The 26678-nt window shown below is 39.2% G+C and overlaps 1 protein-coding gene across 1 annotated transcript in view; it reads left to right on the forward strand.

Moving 5' to 3' along the window:
• Positions 1 to 26678, forward strand: part of CDK18 (cyclin dependent kinase 18) — an 86037-nt gene that overhangs the window by 30917 nt on the left and 28442 nt on the right. Inside the window, exon 2 of the mRNA XM_088128451.1 lies at positions 20371 to 20525. Coding sequence (XP_087984577.1) covers positions 20402 to 20525 — 124 coding nt within the window. The 5' untranslated portion in view covers positions 20371 to 20401. The remainder of the gene's footprint in view (positions 1 to 20370; positions 20526 to 26678) is intronic.

Below are 26678 nucleotides of genomic sequence, written 5' to 3' on the forward strand. Positions count from 1 at the left end.
TGTATTTATCATGGTTGCTACTGATTTGTGCTGAAGTGCATGACCATAAGTATAGAAAGTCCATCCGGTCCATTTTTATTGTAAAGTTCAGACGAAAAGGGGTGAGGGAAGGGGCCTAATTATTCTGTAAGCAATTTTCCTATGTTCTACTGTTTGGCAGTTTTAAGAAAATCTACTGTAGCCCAGGAAGAACTTTTCACAAGGAAAGTTCCGATTTAAACATCAGGAGGAGTCTGGCAGCATCTTTTCAGATTAACAAATTTTATTAAAAGGCATAAGCTGTCGTGAACTACATCTAACTTCATCATATGCATGTAGTGGCTACCTGAAGTGGGATGAGGCTGTTGATGAAGTGAGGGGGAGACCTGTTTTAAATAAGCCAGCCTTAACTTCTATCTTAGATTAAGGCTGCAGTGGACTACCTACAGCAGTGTTTTTCAACCTTGTCAACTTTAAGCTGTGTGGACTTCAACTCCCAGAATTCCCCAGCCAGCTTGCTGGCTGGGGAATTCTGGGAGTTGAAGTCCACACAGCTTAAAGTTGACAAGGTTGAAAAACACTGACCTAGAGAAACATGACAATGGGAGCCATGGAAGTCCTTTCTACAAGTGAAATGTCAGACTATTGATTAAATGAGTCCAATAAAAAGAGAGAGAGACTGGTAAAACCAGGGAATAATTTCATCTTTTTTTCTGCTCTCATGTTATAAGCACTACATATAGCACCTGCCCAGAATATGGTTTCTTAGACCTGTCAAGGGAGAAAGCAGAAATGAACAGCTCATCATTGGAAGAATGAAGCAAGCAATCAAAATAGAAAAGGAACATATAATAAATGAGTAGGTCTATCTTACACACACATACTTTATTTAACACTTTTCTAGTCAAACATTTCTCTGGTTCATTTTCTTCTGTGCTTGTGCCTGACGTTTTAATTTCTTTGCTCCTTAAACTTTAGCTTTAGAGCATGAGGATATGCTCATCTAACTCTGTGCAAGCCGCTGTTGCAACTGCACTAGCCTTCCTTAATCAGCCTCCTCCAGAGTCCTTCCCTGGCTTCAGTCATAGTATACAAAGTTCTGTTTCTACTAAAGGTAAAGGGATGCAGGATAGCTGTTCTTTCACCTCCTTACTCACTGTGTGACTCTCTGGCTAAACAAAATGACTCCCCCTGCCCAAATTTCATAGATTAGAAACTCTCCTTTATTCTGTTTGTGTTCTCTTAGGAGCTGCCCGCCTAGCTTCTGTGTCAAGTGTTGCTAGCCTATTCTGATGATTGCTAGTCAGTGGGACTGGCTCAGAAGAAATCAGCCTTGTCCCTGTGTAGCTTGCCGGTATTGGCTGTGTTGATTCAGCACGCCCAACAATTTTGAAAGTATGTGCACTTAAACATTCTGTGGGGGATAATAGTGCCTGATCTTATCAGTAAGTCTCACATGGGCACATGAGGGAGTGGGGGGACTGCAGTGGCTGGTAGCAAACAACAATTTTTTAGACTTGGTCTTCAACAATGCATTTTTGTGTCATATTTGCTATTCTTTCTTCTTTGTCCAGTGTAATGAGCAGACTAATATATTGCATTGGAATGTCAGTATTATTACTTGGCTTCATCTGTGGTTATTATACAGCAGGGAACTTCGATTATGAAAAGTCATCTCCTTAGCCTTACTGTCCTAAAAGTAGTGTTAATTACTCTGTTAGTTAACATAGCTAGTTCATGCTGGATTTTTATTTTCTTTTATTGGCCTTTCTTAATGCTGCTTATTGTTCTCGTGCTGATATATTTTGCTCTTCAGAATTGTTGGAAAACAATTTCTTGGCCGCAGCATTTCAGGAACTGAAATGTCCTCTGGAATGAATCAGCTTTTTTGAGCAAGCAAATTTAAGATTGAAAATGATGAACAAGAGAGCAGAACACGAACAGATTTTGTTGAGCTGGTGATGAACCAAAGCAACTCACAGGCCTGGCAAGTAGGCGTTAGGGGCACTGGGAATCAAGATGCACTGACAAAGCTAAGTTTGCAGAAGAACAAGGATTGTTTTTATCTGGGATTCATTATTGGGCACAGTGTAAAACTTCATTTTGGAATTTATGGGCAGAAAGACAACACATGAAAGTTACGTTGCTTTCCTTCCTCTGTAATGGTAGAGGCAGAGCTCAAGTTGCTTAGGAAAAAAAAATCAGTGCAATGCTTTCTTTTCAAATTATAATGAAAATGTTTTTTAATGAGAGAATGCAGATGATTGATAATCAGCTTTTTGAAATTCATCCAAAGAAAAATAAGGTTTTCTGTACTTTATTGTACCTGTTCCATAGACAAATAATACAGCCCTTGCAAAATCCAATAGCATGCAGACTGAGAGAAGAGAAAGAAACTAAAATGAAATGATGCAACTAGGAATAGGAGGCTAGGAGGAAAGTGCACAAAGGAAAAAAATGATAAAGATTTAGTCCTGTAAACACGTAGGAGTAAGTATTGTAGATCCCTACAGTGTGGATTGTGCTGAAGTGGAGATGGATAGATGGACGGACAGACAGGTTGATTTTCCATGCATTCCCTTCTGTGGCTTCTTCAGAAACTGACAGCAGCCCCAACTCTTGAGCCCATTTAAGCCAGGGGTAACTTTTCTGATCACTTCAAGCCATGCCCTCTGAAACGTGTCTCAGGCAGCTCAGATATTTTCAGATTTGTATTGTCTTTCTTGACATAGTTACAACATGACTTTTCCACTAATTATTTGTAACTAAGGTTAAGCCAACAAACTTTTCCAGCACAAAAAGGGAATTATTAAAAGGCCACAGAGGTCATTCACATTTGTCTGCTAGTTGGCACAACCCTTTTCTGTACTTCTGCTGGGCACCATATCTTTTCCTCATTAGACAATATGCCTGGGAATATTGCTTTGGTCATATTTGGCTTCAGTCATCATGGTGCCAAATCTGATCAGTGGCATCGTCATGAAGATAAATCAGCTGAGAACAGGATTTCCTGTCCTCATCCTGATAGTTTAAAAAGAATGGTGCCCAGCAACAAGGGCACAACTATGCAGTGTCCTCCTCTAGTTACATCCTCTCCTTCTCCCCCGAAATCAGTAACTATATCTTCTCCATCTTCTAATTTCAGTACCTGTGTATGGATTGGCAAACCTGACCAAGTTAGTAGAAGTGAACCTAGCTGGAAATTAAGTTAAAAGCATATGAGGGACAGCTCTTGAGTTCCATCCAGACAGCTGCTTTGTGATCTTACAGATAAAGATCCAAAACAGACAAATCCTTGCAAACAATTGTGCAAAATGAAATCTGACCCTGACCTCATTAGACAAGTATTTTAGCAACCAGACAGCACATCTAGTAAAAAGCTGGAAGCTGGTTGCAATTTATTATAGCTCTTGGAATACAGACTGGAGCAGGGTAAATGCTTATTCTTGTGGGAAGCAAATGGGAAGGAACAACCACATCCATCTCAAATTGTGGACATTTTAATTGGAGTTTCCTGTGAAAATAATAGGATAGTCCCAGTCTAGTTAGGAAAAATTGATCATGTTTTTGAATTCAAGGAGTCATAAAGATAATGAATGCGGAATAGCCAAGCAGTAGCAGTAATAGGTCCTAATAATATCCTGCGATTTCTCAGCTACTGTTTTTACGCCATCTCACTTCCTCTCCCAACTCTGTTATATTTAGTAAAATATAACAAATTAGTCATACAAAGAGAAATCTTTTATCACCTGCAATTTCCATATTACCCTTATTAGAAGTCATTGGTTTCAGCCAAGCATCTTTGGACTTGAAAGAAGCAAAATCTTGCATTTCAGACAGAATAGATGGGAGAACAAGACTGATGGGAGAACAAATTTACTGATTTGTCCATCTCTAGAGCAAATAGTTATATTGCAATGGATTGGAGTGCACAGAATTACCAGATTCCACAATGCCACTTTTACTAGTGTGGATTTGTCTTCAGAATTTTGCTTCATTTGATCCATCTTAAATGTTTGCATGAAAATAATATAGTCTGTGCAAGACAATGCAAACTGACCTGTATTAGGGGAACTAAGATGATAAATGCTTAACATGTTGGCCAGTGCTAAATGAGCATTCAGCTGGGAACCTACACTGTCTTGAATTTCATGGAAGAAAAGTGGATTATATGAATAATAAATAAGTGATAAGCTCTCATTGTGGATTCAGATGAACAGCTAAGTTGGTAACATCCATTTATAAAATATACTAACATATTATTGCTAGTACTGTAGTAAGATCTCAATTTACCAGTTCCTGGTAAGTAAAAAAGTGATGAGTTGTGAATTAATTAATTGGTATTGGCATGTTAGTTCATAAAACCTGTAATATACTAAATTTGTTCCATACATAGCAAATGTTTACTGATCAAAAGCATTTACATGCAGTCAAAGGGCTGACAACTTTTTGTTGCACAAATGCATATTTTCAAAATGATAGGCTCTGGGTACTTTCTGAATTGCCTTAATTGCACAGTGACTGTATCACCTGCCAGGAGAAGGAATTTATTATTTTTCCTGGCTGTTTATATGATGCTGATCCATATGACACTGCTTCAGAGAGGCATTCTTTCCATGAGTGTCAACTTGAGCTTATTGTTTGTGTTAGATCAAATAAGCTTGTGCTCTGCACAGCCATGCAGAACTTGATCTGAGTACTAACTTGGCTGAGCTCCAGTCTCCTGTTGAGTAGGTACTGGAATAAGCAGTGATGGGCAGTAAAGCAGAACTAATGTGGAACTACATCCTGCATCTTTGTCACAGGGGGGAGAGCCTCAGTCTTTGGAATGTGTATGCTAGGTTCCACGGCTGCAGGGAAGATCTACTCTTTTTGAATTCTCAGATGCCAAAGAAGAGGGAAGGGTTGGGTGAAGTGGCCAGTATCTTTCAGGATGAATTTCATACTCCCTGGTAGGATAACATCAAGGGATCTGATTGATTGATTGATTGATTGATTGATTGATTGATTAAATGTCAACCAACAAACAGTAAAATGTTGCCAGTAGAACATGATAAATAATAAAAAATAATCAATATTTAATCTAAAGCCAGAGCAATATACAGAACATTTGTATGATGGTGTAATTCCAACAGTTAAGCCAAAAAAGTTTTCAGACTTTAACTAACCTCTGGAGGCCATCAATGTTGGCCTGACTTTGACTTCCAGGGAAAGTCGTTATAAGATGGGGGCTATGCCAGAGAAATACGTCCTCCTGACCTGATCCTCAGAAGTGAGAAATCATCAGTAGATTTCCTCAGAAAATTTCTCAGAAAATCAATATATTAGGTTGATTCTGGTTTATCATAGCTGGCTTTCTTCTTGACCAGCCAGCCTCTTATCAAGTTGTCATGGTTCAGGAGATTTAAAGCAAGATAATAAAGTGTTTTCTAAGGCTGGAAATGTGCTAGCAGTACTAATGTGCTAAATATACTAATAACAGATGAGTAATCTTTCTCTTGTTCATATCCAGTTTGCTATCTGAAGCTTCTTGATGTGCTATTTTGTTAATATTAGTGCCACTTTTTTGAGCAACATTGGAACAAGGTATTGCCTACAGAATAAGTTGAGGTCTGTAAAAAGTTCCTGTTACTACTACCAATCTGGAATATTTGAGATTCAGGAGCAGATAATTCAGAACTGAGCCTGGTTAGGAGAGTTAAATGTTTGATTTCAGAGGTGATCATCCCCTTGGTATGACTGCAATATACATGAACTTGCAATAGAAGAGAATACATGAAACCAGCACATGAACTTCTGTCATAAATATGTGAGTTTCTATTTCTGTTTTTGCTGGTAATACAACTACTGCCCTCAGCATTATATATATATATATTAGTCCTATATTATGAGATTGTTAATAGGGTTAATATAGTCACGTTTGTAAGCAGTCTGCAAATTAAAACATGTTATTAAGTAACTACTAATAGCAAGTTTCTGTATTTATACATACATACATACAGCATAGGTGCTACCTGACTCCCAAATGACCCTGGGTGGCTCACAATATAACAAAACAAAAAATAAATAACACAGTACAAGATGGATATCTAGCCACTCAGCAAAAAAAATCTGCAAAACATATGCCACAAGGGGCTCCATTCATCCTACCCCAAGGCCTGGGAGAACAGCCAGAACTTCAAGGCCTTCTGCAACATCATTAGTGTGGGAGCCACACAAATCTTGGGGTGGGGGGGATCTTATTCCAGAGGGTAGGCACTGGGACAGAGAAGGTACACTTTCTGGGTCTCGTGAGATGGTGCTGCTCAATTGAAGGAACCTGGAGTGTGCCAACTCTGTTGGCCCATACAGGCTAGGCAGAAACCATGGGAGATAGGCAGTCCCTCAAATAGCCTGGCTTTATGCCATGTAGGGCTTTATAGGTAACAACTAGCATCTTGAATTACACCTGGAAGCATACTGGTAACCAGTGCAGCTTACAGAGCAGAGGCGTCACATAGGCATACTGAGGCATGTCCATCACTGCCTGTGCTGCTGCATCTGGACCAGTTGAAGCATCTGAGTCAACTTTAAGGGCAGGCCCATGTACAGCACATTGCAGTAGTTGAGCTGGGAGGTAACCAGAGCATGAGTGAAGGGCATGAGTGCTTTGTCTGAAGGGCCTCCCAATCCAGGAAGGCCTCTTTGAGCAGGAGCTGCAAGTCCAAAAAGACCCCCAAATTGTGCACCACTCTTGACTGGGAAAGTGTTGCCCCATCCAAGTTTAGAGATAGAAAATCCCTGGATGTAGGCAGCCCTAATATTCATAGTGACTCAGTCTTGATAGGATTAAGTCACAGCCAGTTCTTCCTCATTCAAGCCCAGACAGTCTCCAGACCCTGAACCAGGACCATGACAGCTTCACTTGGCCAGTCTGAAGTCAACAGGTACTGTATATCACTGGCATAATAATGATACTGAACTCTGTCATCCTTTTGCAGCTGAGGGAAGTGGAAGAACTTCACAAAGATTTATGCCAGAATAAGTTGGTTAATATTCAAAAACTTGTTTTTACTGTAAAGAAAGTTGCATTAGCTTTTGCATCTTATTAACAGCAGTGATGCTGAGATGCACACTTTGACCCTCCTATGTGACTTGTTGTTACATAACCACTTTGTCACTTAATTGCCTAAAGTAGTTTCCACCTATACTGAATGAACAAGTTGGCACTTGGGTTTCACAAAGGCCTAAAGCTATTTGCAATGCTCCTTCTAGATGGTGAAATAAAAATCTTTTATTCCACTTCATAAATGGTTAATTCACACTGGTAAATGAGATACCTTTCTGGAGTCAACAGCTAAGAGAATTATTTGTTTTAGGACATAGGCTTTTTTCCCCCATAAAACTTCAGTTCTTTCCTTTGCAGCTAGCAGCCTTACCATCAGGACCTTAATTATTTCTCTTCTAAAAATTTGCCATATGGTGGAGATGGCCATGCAGTACCAGTTTTTGTACAATTGAATTATGGGTTTTCAGAGGAGCAGGAAAAGATGTGGGTGATTCTTCTTCTTGTTTTTCAGTTTTCAGTCATTGCCAACTCTTTGTGACCTCACGGGCATCCATTTCGCCAGGGGTGGTTCTTAATGTGTCATAAATAAAACTCATGCTTATATCATCAACTTTCCTTCTTGTCTCAGTCTCCTTTCTGAAGTTATCCTCATATGCTCATATGGCAAAAGGTTCTCAATATGTGTTTTCTAGTTATCCCTTGGATAAGGCACTAAGAAAGCAAGGACTACTCAAGTCCTTAAAATGGAAGTGGCATACCTAATTAAAAAAAAAGTAAAAAAATGATTTTGGACCCCCAGCAAATATCTGCATTTTGGAGCACTCCAAGTAAAGAGCTGGCAATAGCAAAACAAAAAAACAAAACAAAACAAAAAGCCTGCAACATGTTTTTGACACTGACAGATAATCTTTTAAGCTTTTTCAATGCAGACATTTTAACCCAAGTGTTCTGTTGCCATGGTGAACAGTGAATTAGCTCTGGATGCTGAATCTGACCTCAACAATCTGGAATGTGATCTTCATTTGTGCACATATTCCATCATGGGATCATGCTGGAGAACAAATTGCAGCTTTGCCAAACACTTAGCTTCCACTGTGCATCATAATAAGAGTGGGAGAAGTATTGTTAATGTCTTAGAGCTCCTCATGCCTTTTAGAGGTAATTTTGTCTTACAAAGTGGAATTAGTTTAATTAAGAAACTTCAGTGGAAGTCTGTTGTCTATTTAAAGGATAAATGTCTATTGAGCATAAAAATTATTCACTAATGGTGAAAAGTAAGTCAGTTCTACCTTCTGGACCCTCTGTGTTGGACCATGGTGGGTATTGGTCAAAACACTTGAAGTAGGAGAAAACTCAGGTGTAGCAGTGTCTTCTGTCCCTGTCCACACTGATGGGAAAGCATAAGGACCCATTTTGTTCACCCGGGTATAGGTGAAGTTGTCTGAATGGAAATTCTGTATGCAGTTTCATACCATCTTATCCAGAATGAATTGGTAGAAACTCTGAACTGAACTCTGAAGTGTTCAAGGGTAATTGTGGGATGGATGAGGAGAACAACCAGACAAAAGTGTCTTACAAACCAAGGAATCCTTGCTAGTATAAACTAGATGGTTATACATGTGTCTGAATGGATGATATTGCACTCCCCTCAAAAAGCTGAGTGCAGTTTGGGCATTCCTCTAGATGTGATGTGATACTTATCATACAAGCACCTTTTTTTCCTCAGCTTTGGTTGATTTTCTAGTTGTTGACCTGGTCTCATGAACAAACACGCTGTTTACATCCAAGCTTAGTGCTATCTGCTTTTGCATATTTGCATTTAATATGGATTGGCCTTGAAGATAATTTGGATGCTGCAGTGTGTATAAGTTGCAGTGGCTTTAAAGGGTAGGAATTCATATCATGTTGCATCTGTCCTGCTTTAGAACAGGTGGAGGAACTTGCTGTCCTTGGCTGATTCTGAGAAAAAAAAATACCATTGGAGTTAACTTCTTTAATGGGAGACTACCAGGAAATCCCAGGGCCAAAATTTGAAACGACATCGCTGAAGAAGGCAGTGGCAAACCCCTCCATATAGGTGCCAAGAAGACTTTATGCCAGTAGGAGTCAAATTGGACTCCAGAGAGTCTTTACTTGTTATATTTATTATGCTGCACGTTCCCTGTTCTAATTGGTAGAGAAGAAGACTCGATATGGATTCCACTTTGGCTACAGCTGGGAGGCTCATTCTCCTAGTTTGCAAGAGGGTGGTCAGATCATTAAAACAAAGGCATTCTTTGCTTGGAAAAGGAGATTCCAATTTCCTCACAGCTTCTCTGAATTGTTATGTTTATTTATTGGTTTGGTTTATACTCTGCCCTTCTACTCAAGAGTAGACTGATTCTTCTACTAGCAAGACTTTCTTGGTTTATAAGATAAAATTGCAAAGCAGAATAATATATACATGATGTTGAGAGGCAATTCTGGAATAAGAATGGTGATGGTGTCCTGTGTGTTGATTGATATATATGCTATGAATTTATATGAATAAATTCATATATGAAAACCTTGGAACTTAGTTTAGCTCACTGCAGAAACTGTTGTAGGTGTCAATTCAGCTTTATATAAGTACACCTATGGGAGAAAGCAGAATATCAGAGGGGGTGATAAATTACACCTATATTCCTTAATTAAAAATATATCAGGAAAGATGGCACTTTTTTCACCAATGTGAAATCTAGACTTAGTAAGACCATGTAGTTTAGAATTTATTTTGAGACTTTCTGAGTGGGGCCATGTACAAACACTGTAAAATAAATAAGCATGTTACTGACTTCTGGGAGTAAGTTACAAATCACTAGACCTGTCATTGGACAGCATTCAGGTTGATGCTGTATCACTGGAAATGTCACTGCTGGTGCTATCCATCTGTTTTCCTTGGAGTGAACAAAAACAGCAACTGTTGTGCAAGTGGATTTTTCTTTACCTATTTTGAACAGATAACAGAGAACATGAAAAAGGAAAAGGAAAAGCATGCTGCAAGATGGACAGAATAGCCAAAGAGAACTGGCATCATCAGCATGGTTTGCATTCTGCAAATGTGCCTTTACTTACTTTCTTGCATGTTCTGTAGTAATGGATCTAGTTTTTTATAAGCTGCAAGAGGCATGGCAGAACCATTTCCACCTGAAAATGTATGAATGGGGAATACAGTATAAGAAATAAGTGAATTGGAAATTGCAACAGCAACATAAGAATGAAACAAGCCAAAATAGCACCACAGAAATTGAAGAGGGTGGAATGTATCCAGAGAAATACAGAAAAAAAGTGAAATACACCCTAAGAAAATCCAAACGAAATAGTCTGTTCCCAACAAAACATCTTTCCATCGACAGCCGCCTAAGGGGAGGTTCTGTTTGGTTGCAGCTGCATTGCTGAAGGGACCAGCAGAAGGGAAGAAGGTAATTACGCTGGAAATAAACAGTGCTGTGTGCTCAGTGCAGTTGGCCAAATAGAGCTAGTCTTTGAGGCTAAGGAGCTTTTGGCATTGTTATGTCCTGGAAACAGTCTGTGGGCTGTTGAATGGTGTGTTTGTGTATTGCAAGTTTCAAACAAAGGCTGGATGGTCCTCAGTCAGAAATGCTGTAGTGGATCTTGCAATGAACAGGGGGTTGCCCTACATGATTTCTAAGATACCTTCCCATTCTATGATATGGGAGCAGGCATTAGAAGAAGTGGGTGCAAGATACGTCCACCTTCAGCCATGGAAAGTCACTGGTGACTGTGTGGGTAGTCCCTCTCCTTCGCCCCATTTAGCTCACAGAGTTGTTGTAGTGATGTTAAATTGAAAGGAAATCCTTTTGTAAGCTGATTTGTAAGCTCCTCAAAGAAAGATAGAATACATATCAAACAAACAAAGCACATGTGCACACACGCACACATAAAGCAAAAACAGAAAAAAAAAATTCATAAACCCCAAAAAGGCAAAAGAATCACCCTTTGGTTACCTGAGAAGTGTTAGCTCGGAGCAGAATTGGAATGACTCCATAGGATATACATTGAACAAATCCATTCTGGAAAAGGCTTTATTATTGAACACAACTAGTGCTGCTTATCTTTTTTTTTTTTCATTGCTTATTGAAATGAAATTTTTTATGCTGTGAAGAAAAATTCAAAAATTTATGCTTGGTAAAACTGGCAGAATAATGATGTATTTTACTCTATGCTGCATGTGTTACAGTCATAGAATTAAAAGAAAGCAAAACACCACTGCAACAAAATAGGGCAACATGGATTGCTTGTTATATGATGTCACATTTAAAACTCTGGATGGGGATGATGGGAGTTGGAGTAAAAAATTAATTCCTGATATTGGAAGCTGGTTCAGCATATCCAGTTAGGTAACTGAGGACATGCAGGCAAGTGGGAGTGTTTCAACTCTCTAAGGGCATATGGGCTTCTCTTCTCTCTTCTGACTGGAGAGAAGCTTGGGGGGAAATGAGTTTTTGCACAGTCAGTAGAGACCTTATTAAGATACTGGATTCAGACCAGTTCTGTGTGCTCATGAGATTGTGGGAAGCAAGCATAGGAGATAAAAGGTCTACCTCTCATGTTGTAAGTATGTTTGGTGTATAATGCGTTAAATATCTAGTTTTTGCTTGACTGCCTATCTTACTACTGCTAAAATATATATGGCTCCTAGTCTTTTAAGGGGGGAAGGAGAGAGGAGAGTTGTGATGGCGCTCAGAGGGACAGTGGCAGCCCAGTCAGGGAATCCATATTCACTCTTCTATGCTTAAGTCTACCTTGCATGCCTTGTCACGTGTATGCAGAAGATCCCCCAAACCTATTCCTTTTCCAATAAGAGAGCAGTTTTTGGTCATTTTAAATCCAGGGCTGAGAAAGAGTGAGTTCTGGGGGAAATGGAAGGGAGAATGCTGGGATCCTCAGGGATAACCTGAGGAAGGAATCCAAGAATAATTAAGACAGGGAAATGACTTTCAGGCAACAATTCCCTTAAGAAAATAGAGGGAAAGGAGCATTTCTCTCCTAAATATCCAAGAAAAACAAACAGGAAATGATTTGCTGGAGAGATGTGTTTATTTATTAGCAAATTTATATAGTTGCCCATCTCACATAATGTGACACTGGGCAGCTAACAAATATAGTAACAATGTAGCAATTCAAAAAACATCAAAAATAAAAACAAAAACATGAAGAAACACCAGGCTAGTGGGAGAACAACAATCACTTAAACCCCTACAGCCACCTTATAGACTCAGTATGGGATCCCCAAGGCTGATGGAAGAACCACGTTTTAAGGGCTTTCCGGAAAGCTTAGCAGGGATGGGGCTAACCTCACCTCAGGGGGAATCATGTTCCAGAGGGTGCGAGCCACAGCAGAAAAGGCAGGTTGAAAAGTTGAAGAGACCCTTCATCTCTAAGGTACAGGTAATGTTTGAATTACTTAGATGTGTGTGCTGGTTATAATCCTTACTTGTCTCTAATCACTGTTCTTTCTGAAGTGTTTTGTACTTACACAGCTACACCATGTTGCTACACCTTTGAGCAGCAGACCTCATCTACCTGAGATCTGTTTATTTCTCCTTGATAGCTATTTATGGGAGTTTCCTTTAGGGCATTATTTGTTATTCTTTTTCAGTATTGTATTTCTTTACTTACAAGCAAGACTATGGGCTCTGGGAGTCCTGACTGTCTCACATACCAGTGTTAAGAGGAAGGTTGCCAGATAAGGCTATCCTTCCCAGGTAAAGAAAGGAGATGCAGCAATAACTACTAAGCAGCTGCATCAAGATAGGAAGGTGGAGCCAAGGTGAGTTGAGACCTCCCACCTTTGCCTATAGCCCCAGCCCTGGTACCACACACGCATTGGACTAAATGTCTCTGTATTTGGGTTAAGTATGTGTGCACCCTAACAATGCAGCATCATACTACATGACACTGTAGCTTTCATGCTATAGGGCATCAGTGTGGAGAAAGCCTGTCATCAACTTTTAACAGATGTCACAAAACAATTAAATCTTGAGTTAATTTGTATATGGGTCAAAATAGGCAATAGGTCCCATCCCACCCCTATATTTCCTTTATATGACCAACAGGCTTCATTTCTTCTTTAAGTAAATCACTTGTTTAAAAACTAAGTGTCTCACTTCTTAAAAAAAAATAAAAAATTAAATGGAACACAGGCTTCTTTGAAGCAAAGTAGCAGCTCCCAGCACTGTCTTTTCTGCCCCACATTGGGATGGTTGAGAGCACCTAGGAGCGTGAAGAGGAAAGGGGGTGTTATGTCGTGGGTCCCAGGAGACATGGCTTCTCTGCTGTGGTGCCCACCTCATGGAACATCCTTCCTCCCAAGATTAGATTAGCGCCATCCCTTTTGCTATTCCAGAAGGCCCTCAAGACCTGGTGATGTGATCAGGCCTGGGGCTCCCAGGGAACCAGAGATCTGCTTAGATGACTCCATCGCTGAGGGGGCCATTTTTATTTTCCCTCCCCTATGCTTTGTATGTTGGTTTTTATAATATTTATTAATGTGGTTTTTTATATATTTTATGTTGCTTTTATATTTGTTTTTATCTGGTTGTTGTACGCCACCCAAAATCACTTTTGGTGAGATGAGCAGCTATATAAATTTGCTAAATAAATAAATAAATGACTCGCCAAGCCCACCATGGCAGATGTTATGTGAAGGCAGATCTCCCATAGGAACCTTTTGTGAATGCACTTCTCACCAGTTCTCAAAACTGCAATTGTGTCCCTGGTCCAAAACTATTACATACCCTGGTCTGGGTGCCCTTAGTCCCATAACACATTCTCCCAACTGACCCTTTGATCTTTTGCTCTTCTTGGTTGTGTTGTTGTTTTATTAACCTATCTGCCACTTCCATCAAGCACACTAAGCATTTTTAATGTGTTTGCCATTTTAAAGTCTATCAAAATAAACTTAGATGCAGGTTACATAAATAGTAAGAATATAATAAGAACCCTGCTGGATCTGATCAAAGGTCCAGCATCCTGTTTTCCAAAGTAGTTGGAAAGCCTGCAAGGAGCATTTGAAGATAAATGTTCTCTTCTACCACTGTCCCGCGATACACGGTATTTAGCAGCATATGTCCTATAAACTTTTAACATTCCAAAAGCCTTAGGTTAACAGGGTTTTACTTCATTAATGCATTTAACTCCCTTTTAAACCCATCTAAACCACTGGGCACCAAATTCCGTAAGTGAACTATATGTTATTCAAAAAAAGTACTTTCTTTTCTGTGTCTTGAAAATTTTGCCAGTTTCATTGGGTAAATCACTGGCTGGCTTCCTAGTTTAATATATTTATAGACATCTTGCTGTTTTGTCTTTATATTTTAAGCAGTGTGTCCCTCAATTTTTTTTTTGTTTTTTGTTTGTTATATTATCACTTTACCTTAGTATTGCCAGAATTTGTTCTCTTGAGAATTAGAGCTCCACATTTGAAAGGAACCTTTGCTTTTTATAGCTTTCCTGACTCTGTTAATTAACCATGCTGGCATCTGTTGGATTTAGTCATATATTTTCTAACTCAGAATGTATTTTCTAGCTGAGTGCTTATTAGTATGGTTTTGATTCTCCTTCAGATGCCTTGAAGAAATTGGCCCTTTTGATTCTCCCCTTTAACTAGCCCCCTCACTCCTTGAGAATTTAATTTGAAATTAAATGTGTCTGCAGCTGGGAATTTTTCCTCTTACTATGCATGCTCTCCAACAGTCTAACATCGCTTGCATCCCAAGTCAAGGGCAGGGTACCACCTCAATTGTCAGCTGTCACCTTGCCCTTTTAGTTCCCATGACTACCTCTTTTGTTGCACAGCCTTTTATTATATGTCTGCAACACAACCCAAACATGCACTTACCCATTCATTATAAGGTTAATTGATGTTCTATTCATCTATATAATTGTTTTCTGATATAGTTCAACTTGCAAAAGAAACCATAAGAAAATATCAGTGCATTATTATTCTGTTATTTTAACACTTTCTTATTTCAGTAGATCAGCATTTATAGTTAGGATGACCATGAGGACAATTTGTGGAGGACAAATTGTCCTCATTTAATAATATCCAAGTCCAGTTTCAAGAAGGGGCAGTAGGGATGCATAAAGCTTTAGCGGCTGATGATGATAAGATGTACTGTATTTTTCGGAGGCATTTGCAAGATCAGTGGCTTTCATCAAAAAGACTGAAGTAGCACTGTGCCACTATGACCTAAGCACCACCTCCTTTAATCCTGGCTCATGTATAAAATGGGTAGAACTTGTCAGCCCCCCCATGCCTCTGATATTTTTATTTAAATTTTAGTAAATAATACTTTCTAAATGTACATCTGAGCCCCCATATGAAAATATCCCACAGGATGTTTTTCACCTAGATATATTGGGGGGGGGGTGCCTTTTTTCTTTTTGGCAATGGGTATGTGGTAGGTTTTGATTTCAGCTTCTAATTTTCCTTGAATAACTAACCTTTTGTTTTCACTGAAAAAGAATGTAATTCCTGCCTAATATAACATAAGGATGGAGAGAAAATGGTTTGAGCAATATTGCTGAGGCTGCTAAAGATTGCAGAAAACCTTACTTAAATGCACTTGCCCTAATTAACACCTGAAACATTCCTTTGTCAAGCCAAAGTTAATTAACAGAAGCACAAGATATACAGTTTTGGTTGCTGTAAGTCTAATAATATTTCTCCACTGAAAGATTGGGTTTTTTTAGCCAATGGCTGCCCACTAGTAGTTATTTCTGAGCTGAAACAAAATAGAACCAAACCTGCCCAGTTAATGTACTATTATTGCTCTAACCCAAGGGGGGGGGGGTGTCTTCGGGAGATGAAGGGGACCACATCTGGAACAGGATCCTTGCAGGATCAGTCTTTATATGGAGAAAAACCGCCTTGCAGCTGTGTCTTCATCCTTCTCCCATGGATCCTGCTCTAGATGACTATTAATCTTCTCCTTTTAGTCATAGGAAAGAACACTAGTCACCACTGATGTTTTTAGGGTGATTCATTTTTCAGAAAAGACTAAGAAAGGTGGCTTGGTTAGAATTCAGGTGGTCTGAATAAAAAAATGAGCAAATCAATATATTTATTTATTTGGCTTTCCATAGTTACAACAGAAAGATGATGCCTCTCAAGATTTCATAAGGAAACTTTCATATGTTACAAAATTAGTCCCAAACAACTTTTAGGTTTATGGGCATTATAAAAGTGATGAATTGCTTATCATTTATTGATGGTCAAATTAGTTTGTTCTAGGATTTATTAGCTGGATTATAGACCCAAAGAAGTTTATAAGAGAGCTGATCTGATGGTTGTAACTACCTATATTCAGAAAATGTTCCCTGTGCAGATTTGGACTAGAGGAAATGGGCAAGTAAACAGACTGGTGAAGAGGGTGATTGGAGAAGGGAGTCAGCTAAAGGTATCTTTGTTATAGGTACACTAAAACTAGAACTAGCAGTTGTATTAAGTTTTAGCAGTGTCCTTTCTTACAGAATTTTTTTTACTTACATATTATGGGTAGAGTTCAGGAATCTGATCTTTGAGTCTGTTGAGAATGCAATCTATTAATAGTAGCATATGTGCTTTGCATGCAGGAAATCCTAGTTTCATTCTCTTGTATCTCCAGATAGCAGCGAAAACCCTGAGTCAATACTGGGTTACAGGAATCAGAATAAGGCAGAATAAATTCCAAGCACTGGGTGTAGTGCTTTTATTCTACTATGTGGGAATGACTTTTTTCCCTGTGGATTTACTAACAGCCTTAGTAACTTTGAGTTAAGTGAAAAATTGGTAAGATGGATTTAGAAAAAGCAGGCAGAGGCAGAGGAAGGATGCAGCACTCATCCCTAGCATTTATTTTTCACGGTTTAAAGCATGTGGAGCTCCTGTCTTTCCTGAAAAACTTGAAGGTACTTTGCAAGCTGCTCCCCTTTTGCCTTTAAGCTACTGAAAATAATTGAAAACAGTTGTTTCAATATGTTCACTGCCTTAACGGAACTTACATACAAAGAATAATAAAATAATAAAGTATTTCTCCATTTAAACTGATTATCACTCATGTTTGAAAATGCTGCCAATCCAATTTGCAAGATAGTTTCCTTTAAACCAAGATTCAAGAAAAGGTCATTTACGAGCTTGGATCCATTCAGTAGTTCTAGCCAACAAGTACCTATTCCTGAATGAAGAGGGGACATTACATTGGAAGAATTGGAGTGGGGAGGAATCGCTAGAAAGCTTAGGATGCACCGGCTTCCAGTATGCGTTGAGATGCAATTCAAGATGCTGGGTATCAATTACAAAGCCCAACATGGCACAGGACTGGGTTGTTTATGGGACTGCCTGGTTATTTCTGCCCACCCCACATGCTCTCACAGGATGGGCATATTCCAGGTCCCCTTCTTAAGGCGAAGTTATCTGATGGGACCTGGGAGGTATGCCTTTTCTGATGCGGTGGAGCCCTTTCAAACAAATCCCCCCCCCCCCCCTGACCCTGTAGGCCTTCAGGAAACCTTTAAAAATTTGAGTTTTCCCTAGGGTGCTGGGGCAGGATAATAAATGAGCCCGACTTCTGAAAAATGGAGTGTATGATTGGTGAGCCCCAGCTCTATGTGGTTGATATGGGTTTTGTGTTTTGTTAACATTGTATGGTTTTTATTTGCAATATTATTTGGAAGTTTTTATTTCATATATGCTGTACAGAGTCATGATTATGTGAGTTGGGCAGCTATATACATCTTCTAAATAAATAAATAAGTGAAAAGTCACAAAGAGTACAAGCTTTTAAGTAAAAATGCATTGAAAGTCCTATGGATCTTCTGAAAGTGGATTTTAACACTCACTGTAGCCTATACCAAATATCAAAAATGGCTAATATATTTCTCCAGATATTGATGAATTATGCCATCAGATCCCATTAGGATTTATAATCAATGTATTTATATGTCAGAGAAACTAATGATTATAATTTAAAAATATTTTTATTTAAATGGTTATTTTTGTCCCCCATTTTAAAAAGTCATGGGTACCGTATTTTTCCGACTATAAGACGATACTTTTTTCTAAAATCCTTATGCTCAAAATTGAAGGACGTCTTATTCAAGGAAGTCAGCCGAAAAGAGAACCGCGCGGTGGCAAAACTGCCCATACCTTGTCTCTGTGAACGGGCTTCCTCCAATCACAAGCCTCCAACCACGAGTGAAACTGCCCATACTTTGTCTCTGTGAGCGGGCTTCCTCCAATCACAAGCCTCCAACCACAAGTGAAACTGCCCATACCTTGTCTCTGCAAATGGGCTTCCTCCAATCACAAGCCACCAACCACGAGTGAAACTGCCCATACCTTGTCTCTGCGAACGGGCTTCCTCCAATCACAAGCCTCCAACCACGAGTGAAACTGCCCATACTTTGTCTCTGTGAACGGGCTTCCTCCAATCACAAGCCTTATGTAACTGATGTCAGCTGATGCTGAACAAACCAATTGGAACGCATCCCATTGGAGGTGGAGAGCCCATAAAGATGTCAGAAAATAAAAATATAAATAAGAGAATGTCTTACTGTGCAAAATTTAAACTGAATGTAATCAGTTTTGCAAAACAGCATGGAAACAGAGCTGCAGAGAGACAGTTTGGACCTCCTCCCACTGAGTGTATGATCAGACAGTGGAGAAAACAGGAAAAACAACTCCTTAAGATGCCAAAAAAGAAGAAGGCCTTAAGAGGAAAACCAGCAAAATGGCCAAACTTGGAGGAGAGGCTTAAGAGTTGGATTCTGGAGCAGCGCCAGAGTGGCTTATGTGTGTCAACCAAGCTTATTCAATGTCAGGCAAGAAGGTTTGCAAGTGAAATGAAGATTGTTGATTTTATAGGAAAGGCAAAATGGTGCTTCAATTTCATGAGGAGAGAAGGGTTGGTCATGAGAGTATGAACAAAGTTAGCTCAGAAAATGCCACCAGTTTATGAGAATAAAATCCTACAGTTTCACTCCTATGTCATATAACTTCGGAAAAAAATATGATTTTGAACCAAGTCAGATTGCAAACATGGATGAGGTGCCTCTTAATTTTGATGTGCCTTCCAACAGAACTGTTGATGTGAAAGGAATCAAAACAGTGGCAATCAAAACAAGTGGCCATGAAAAGACACACTATACTGCTGTGCTTTCATGCTGTGCAAATGGTACTAAACTGCCTCCTATGCTTATTTTTAAGAGGAAAACATATCCTAAAAAGACCATACCACCTGGCATTATTGTGCAAGTTCATGTGAAGGGATGGATGAATGAAGACATTATGGCCATTTGGTTTGCAAAGGTTTGGTCCAGAAGACCTGGAGGGCTCTTAAAGAAGCCAGCTCTGCTTGTCTTTGATCAGTTCCGAGCACATTTAACAGGAAAGACAAAAAGGGTTGCATCAGATTTGCGAACACAGCTAGCAGTTATTCCTGGTGGACTTACAGGTCAGCTACAGCTACAAACATCACTAGATGTTTCAATCAACAAGCCATTTAAAGCCCTGATGAGAGAAGAATGGAGTGGATGGATGCAAAAAGCAGATGGTAACTTGACACCAACAGGAAGAGTGAAAAAACCAACCATTACTGAGGTCTGCAATTGGGTCCTAAACTCATGGTATGGCATCAAACAAGAGGTGATTGTGAAGTCCTTCAAGAAATGTGGAATCAGCAATGCCATGGATGGAACTGAGGATGATCTCACATATATAGACAGTGACTCAGAAGACAGCAGTGATGCAATAGAAGTTGAAGAAACTGATATGTCTGGAACTAATAGCGATGAAGAAGAAAACAGTGGTGCAACAGAGGCTGAATAAAGTGATATGCTCAAAGCTAAGTGTGATGCATAATATCATAGTATTGGTATATAAATGTTACCTAATTACTAAATAAAAATGTGCTCTGGTCTATCTTTAAAATATTGATTTCTTAATTTTGGGTTGGAAAAATGGGGGTCGTCTTGTACATGGGAGCGTCTTATAGTCGGAAAAATACGGTAATCCTCATTTTTTAAAAAAATATATATATTATTGAAAAGTTTACGAAAACACTGATTTAAAGCATACACTCATCTTTCCTCAATGATCAGAGCAAATGCTGGGCATATGCCACCATTGTGTCCATTTCAGGCCAGTAAAAACCGAATCCATCTTTTCATGTGCGAATCACTGCTGATTGAAATGCAAGAGGGAACCATCCTGTTTGCTGTGATTGTCATTTCAGTAGAATTCAGGATATCCTTTTCTATATCTTTGGTTGCAGTTCTGTGATGAAACTGAGTGCCATCATTTTACTTTTCTTCCCTACCAGATCCAGCTGTGGTCTTGCTCTACAGAATACAATGAACAAGATGAAAACGTTCAAGCGCCGCTTTTCCCTTTCAGTTCCCCGGACAGAGACTATCGAGGAATCCCTGGCAGAGTTTACAGAGCAGTTCAACCAGCTCAACAACAGGAAGAATGAAGGTAAAAAGTTGAGGAGGGGAAAATGGCAGCATTGAAATGGAAAGCCCGGGGGTGGGGGGCGTTGAACTAGAGTTCCCAAGACCATTCCAAAAACTTGGCAGCTGAAGTCCTCAGATTACAGGTATCCATCTAATGGGGAGCACAGCTTTTTTGATAGCCATCACAGTCTATGAAGTGCAAGATGTTTCAAATTCAAAACATCTTGAGCTTGAAATAGCCGTTTTGACTGTTCAGAAAGTTTGGTTTCAGAAAGCATGCTGTTCTTTGGTAAGTTAAATGTTCTAGCCATAAAAAACAGTCTTGAAATGGCCTTAGCTCAACAACAAAACATCTGTGTTCTGAGAGTTTTGTTTTGAGTTGGAACCAAACATTTAGGCTGGCTTGCACTAAGAGAACTGACTAATGGTTTCAAGTGGGACCGTTTTGTTCCAGCTTGGAGACACAGCACATTTCCTGTTTTGTGCACATCTCCAGTTCTGTGGTAATGAACCAGGACACATGGCTTGCTTGCTTGTTCGTTTGAAAACACATTTCTGTGTCACCTTGTAGCCCAACAAAGCAGTTTACAAAATGAAATACCATATAATTAATTTAAAAAGTAACAAAGTTAAACCAGAAAGTTAAAGATCAGGTTTTGTTTTTTGTTTTTTTAAAAGGGTTCATTCTAACTATCATTACAACATGTTCCATTCTGACCTACATGTGTTATTAAAACAGATGTAGAGCATTTCCACATGTAGAACAACACATAGTTGAGAAACCTGCCTTTTATGGCTTCTCAAATCCACATAGAAGCCGTTCAAACTGGTCTGGTTCAGTTGCCACAGTAAACCAGACTATATGAGTAATAAATATTAATGATGCTTATTAACATTCAACCTGATGAAAAATTCTGAAGAACTTTGCTTGCTGTTTTGTGATATTTTACTTGTTAATAATAAAAATATTACTCAGATGTGGATTATGGAATAATCTGTCCACTTCGAGTAGTAGAGTACATGATCCTATCATATCAGAAGAGACATTGAGCCTCCAATCTATGTGCTTGGGAAGTACCTGAAATGTAAGAAAAAGTTCAAAGCATAGCTCAGATTCTACAATAGTTCCCTTCGATTGTGTTTATATAAATTTATTTGTATAAATTTATGAGCTATATTTGAATGTGTGAGTAGAAGAAACACATTGTTCAAAGCTATTCAGTGTCTATTAAATACTGGAAAAGGCAAACCACAGTCAAGATCTAATATGACATGTTTTGTGATTTATTCATAATACATATGATTGTTGAGAGGACAATCTTGTACCTTTTTCAAGTTTCATGTTAAATATTTATTAACTGAATATACATACTTGGTTATATTTAGACATTTCAGTTTTATAAACCCTTAAATATGTTCTTCCAGTGAAACCTAATCTTCCCATTAAGTGATTGGTTGAACATTTGTTAAAATTGATTGATTGGTTGGTTAGTTGATTGATTATGTGCCATCAACTCGGTGTCAACTCTTAGTGTCTACATAGATAGATTTTCTCCAAGAGGATCTGTCTCCAACATGATCCTTCAGGTCTTCCAGTGGTGTACCCATTGCCACTATGATTGAGTCCATCCACCTTGCTGCTCATTGTCCTCTTCTTCTCTTTCCTTCTACCTTTCCCAGCACTATAGACTTCTCCAGAGAACTAAGTCTTTACATAGTGTGTCCAAAGTATGATCATTTTAGCCTCGTCATTTGTGTCTTAAGTGAGAATTCTGGATTTATTGTTTGATTATTCATTTGTTTGTTTTCTTGGCTGTATTCTTCTGGTATCCTCAGGAGTCATCTCCAACCAAGAAAAACCACATTAAATATTACCCCTCCATTACTCACCCTAATGCTAGCTGCACCTATTAATAAACTAAAAAAATAAAGTATTTTGGAGAAAAAATAAGTATTACTAAGCTACTACAATAATGCACTGTTACAGTGGAATTGCTTTGGATTCTATGCAAGAAATATAGTACAAAATTATTTCTCTGACAGCCACTAATTGCATATGTTGTTTTTAATTTTATATTGCTTTTATTCTAATTTTAATTTTTTGTAAGATTCCCTTGGGTTGTATTGAAGAACAGGATGTACATCTTTAGAACAGTTAAACAGTTACATATACCTGGTTTCTTTTTCCCATATATGAATTGATTGCTGTCAAAAAGTAAGGACCGGATGCCTCTCTTCAGTTAACCACTCTTACTCAAACCTAGACTTTAACCAATGTTATCAGTCTGGAAATCATATCAGATCTAAACCTTGCTTTGCTTTGCTTTGTTCTGCTTTTTCAGATAATCTTATTTGAGCAAGGTAATGTGCACAGGAAAGGCCTAGAACATACAAAAAGAAAATCAAATAATTTTCTGACTGGGCACAAGGAGTTCCAGGTAGTGTCACCTTGGATTTGGCACAACCTGGTGGTGTAAAGCTGGAGATGTGTTTCTCAGAATCGCCAACAGTTTATGAAAGAGACACCTTCAATTCTTCCTTTGAATGGACCTTCTGCTCTTCTTAATCCCATATGGAAAAGCTACATGTGTCATCTGGCTCCCTGTGATTCACATTCAGTTAGAGAACTTTGAGATCCATAAAGCACAGCTTCAGAGTTGTAACAGCAGTAGATATGTAGATATCATTCTCTTCTTCTCTATAAAATCTCAGAATGAACTTGGACAAGTTGTGAAGATTCTTTAGGCCTCGCTTTCTGTTTATACAGTGGAGATTGTCCCCCCTCTCTCTTCTCTATAGAAGAGCCATAAAGGAAAATATTTTTGTGAGTTCAAGTTTTTTCATTGATAGAGTTATTGGAGTACAAGCAATAAAGGGTATAAAATTGAATAGGCCATATTTAAGGGAGATTTTTGTGGAGCATGGTCTTTAGAACTGAACAGAAATGTTAATGCTTTAACTAAGTAATTAAGACTTGTGATTCAAGCAAAGCAAAGAGATTCTGGCCTAGTTCCCCAGGAGATCAAATCTTGATTTGACAGAGGCCGTGTTTAAATATATTGATAAAAGAGGGAGGCTCATCAAAGGCAGAGGGATGTCTGTGATTTCCCTTTTAATTTACTTTGATACCTTATGCACCCTCATTATATGCTGAGTGGCAGGGCTGTCTGTGATTCACGTAAAAAGTGAAACAGAACTGAACAGGTCTCTGCAATGTTCTCCCAGAGGCTGCCTTCAAGTCCAGTTAATCCTTTGGCCAAAGCGGTTAGGATGGAGACGCCTCCTAGGCTTCCTACTCCATCTAGGCCTTTTAGCACAACCTGCTGTCATCACAGGATAATGTTGTATCTCTTATTCTCTCCTCCCTCCTTTCTTGTCCATACAGGTAGTCGTCGCCAACTGCCTCATTCGGTGATCGTTCAAAGTTACAATGGCACTGAAAAAATAGGTTTATGACCGCTCCTCAAACTTGTGGCCATTGCAGCATCCCTGCAGTCACATGATCACCATTTGGGCACTTTGCAACCAGCACACATTTATGTTGGTTGCAGCGTCCTGTTGTCATGTGATCGCCATTTGCAAGCTTAACTGCCAGCTTCTGACAAGTAGAGTCAATGGAGAAGCCGGCAGTGAAATTCGCTTAACAACCTGTGATTATTTGTTTAATGATGACAGTGGAACTGATGTCATAAGTCCGATGCTGTCACATGATGTTATGCTTAATGATCGCATTGCTTAGCATCAGAGTTGCCAGTCCCAATTGTGGTCATTAAGTGAGGACTACCTGTATTACCTTCATCAGAAATCTACATTGTATATAAGTGAACATGCTACTTGCTGTTTTATTTTCATATTGCTTTCTCTCACCTAATAATTTCTTAATTTGATTTTTTTTTTAATTTTGACACCTGCATTCTGATGTTTGATGTGGAATCTTTCTGTTCAGTTGCCTTATAGGCTTTTAGCATATATATGAACTCAGATTCTGTTCTGTATCTGCTACAATATGTTCGTGAGACATATACTGTATTCAGGGAATCTAGATCAACGGGGGGTTTTGTTTTGTTTTGTTTTGTTTTGTTTTTGGAGACTAGTAGAAAAACTGTGCAACTCTGTGCCACACATCCAAAGCTGGTTGTGAATCTGTTCACTACCCTGCCTAATTGCCCCACCCCCACCCCCATGCATCCATGGAATCTTGAAACTTATCAGTTTAGACTATGGCTGAAGTGGCCTCCCAAATTTGCCATTCTAAGTGCAGATTATACATTTGGAAGATCCTTACATTGAACATTTTGGGAGTGGTTTTGGTTCCCCCAAATGGACTGGGGGAAAGCCAATATTTGGGAACTATAGGTACTTTTAAGTTGGCCTGCAGCTTTTTAGTCCTGAGACTAAAACCAAGGCAGACTATTGTTTTAAGCTGTGCGGTACATGCAGATTCATCAGAAATTGGACAACTGTCCAAGTAGATTGAAAGTCATGCTTGCCATGGGAGGTAATTCTCAGCTGGTGAAATTGTAAGCAGCAAGCCAAGCCCTAGGAGGGGGGCATGCTTTAGGCAAATTAAACATTGCATTTTAGTTTGCTCAGAAGTCCACCTGCTGATATTTGGCCTTTTCATGCTATGCATTACATTTCCTGTGATAAGCAGGCAGAAGAGATGCAGCTGTAAGAATTGGGGGGGGGGGAGAGAGAAATTTTGCTTGGGACTGTGATCAAATGTGTTTTTCTGATCCAGCAGTTCTCCCCCTTGGACTCCTTTAATCTATTGATTTTTATGATGCACCTATTGAACTAATATTGTACTGTCAGTACATAAACAGCATTGCTCTGCTGCCCATCCTAAGTAACTTTTATAAGTTGACATCCTTTAAAGAAATCAGTGTAACTGGAGACTTCATTATGTCTGCCCTTTCATAAAATTTTCAGAGGCAGGTGGATGTGACAGCACTGTTGCCTTACTAAAACAATGCAGCAATGGAAAATCAAACAGAACCATTAAGTAGAGAAAAAATGTAGAAGTATGGTTGGCTGTATTCATCACATTAAAAACTATAGCTAAACAAGAATATTCCAAGAAGAACTTGGAAGCCAACTCTTAAGTTCATGTTAAAACCACACTGTGGTCATTTGTAGTTAAGAGAACTTGATAGGCCAACCTACAGTGAATACTCAGAATGGCTTCTAGTGCCATAATCCACATTATGTGCAGCTATTTCCTCTTTTCCTCCATCTCTCTCAGTAGAAGAAGTGAAGGGAGAACAAGGAAGATAATTTCTGGACCTTATCCCCCAATTCCTTGAATGAGTCAGAGAATTGCACAATAAGCACCCACTTCAAACACATGCATAAAGAGGCAGATAAAAAACAATGTTTAGTCCTCAGTATCTCCAGGTAGGACTGGAAAATATTTCTGTTGCAAAATTCTAAAAAGCATCTACCAGTGTGTTTAAATGATAATGTACCGATGCTTTGATATTTCTGGAATAGAAATGGCTTAGAATTTAAGGGCCAGGGTCCCAAGGAAGCACCTAGAAATACTGCAGTTTGGAAGACTGGTAAGAGTGGTACATATTTTTGACATGTGTGTTATTGATGACAAATCTTTGGAATATTTCAACACAAACCTCTATTCCAGGAAAATCTCCTCTTTTCCTAGGAACTATTGGCATGGTGCATTAGGAGCCTGTCTCATATCATGAAATAAATAGAATTTGCCCACAAGGATTCATTTCAGCTGGGCTCTTGAAAAAGACTTTCCTGTTCAGTTGAGCCAAACATTCATCTAATAGAACATTGCCACTGTTAAGCGAAAAGCGCAGGTCATTAAGCAAGGACTTCATGTGACTGCAACTTGCCACTTCCTGCTGGCTTCCCACAAGCAAAGTCAATGGGGAAGCCGGCTGGAAATTGCAAGTCCCGGGCAGCTCGCAAGCAGGCCAAAGGGCGGGTGAGTACTATGGAGTGAGGTAGGGAGATGCTGCACGAGTGCATGCAGGCTGGGGAGGGGATGCTGCAGTGCAAGTGCATGCTACCAAGTACGAGATCCCTGAGATCCCGGCTGACTTTGCTTGAGGGAAGCTGGCAGGGAAGGTTGCAAATGGTGATCACATGACCACAGGATGCTGCAACCATTGCAAATGTGAGCCACCTTGCTATTCTTCCATCTTTG

This window comes from Python bivittatus, unplaced genomic scaffold, assembly GCF_059951505.1.
Source record: "Python bivittatus isolate LINGU-HERP-01145 unplaced genomic scaffold, Pbiv_v1 ctg000700_np1212, whole genome shotgun sequence".
Taxonomy (NCBI): domain Eukaryota; kingdom Metazoa; phylum Chordata; class Lepidosauria; order Squamata; family Pythonidae; genus Python; species Python bivittatus.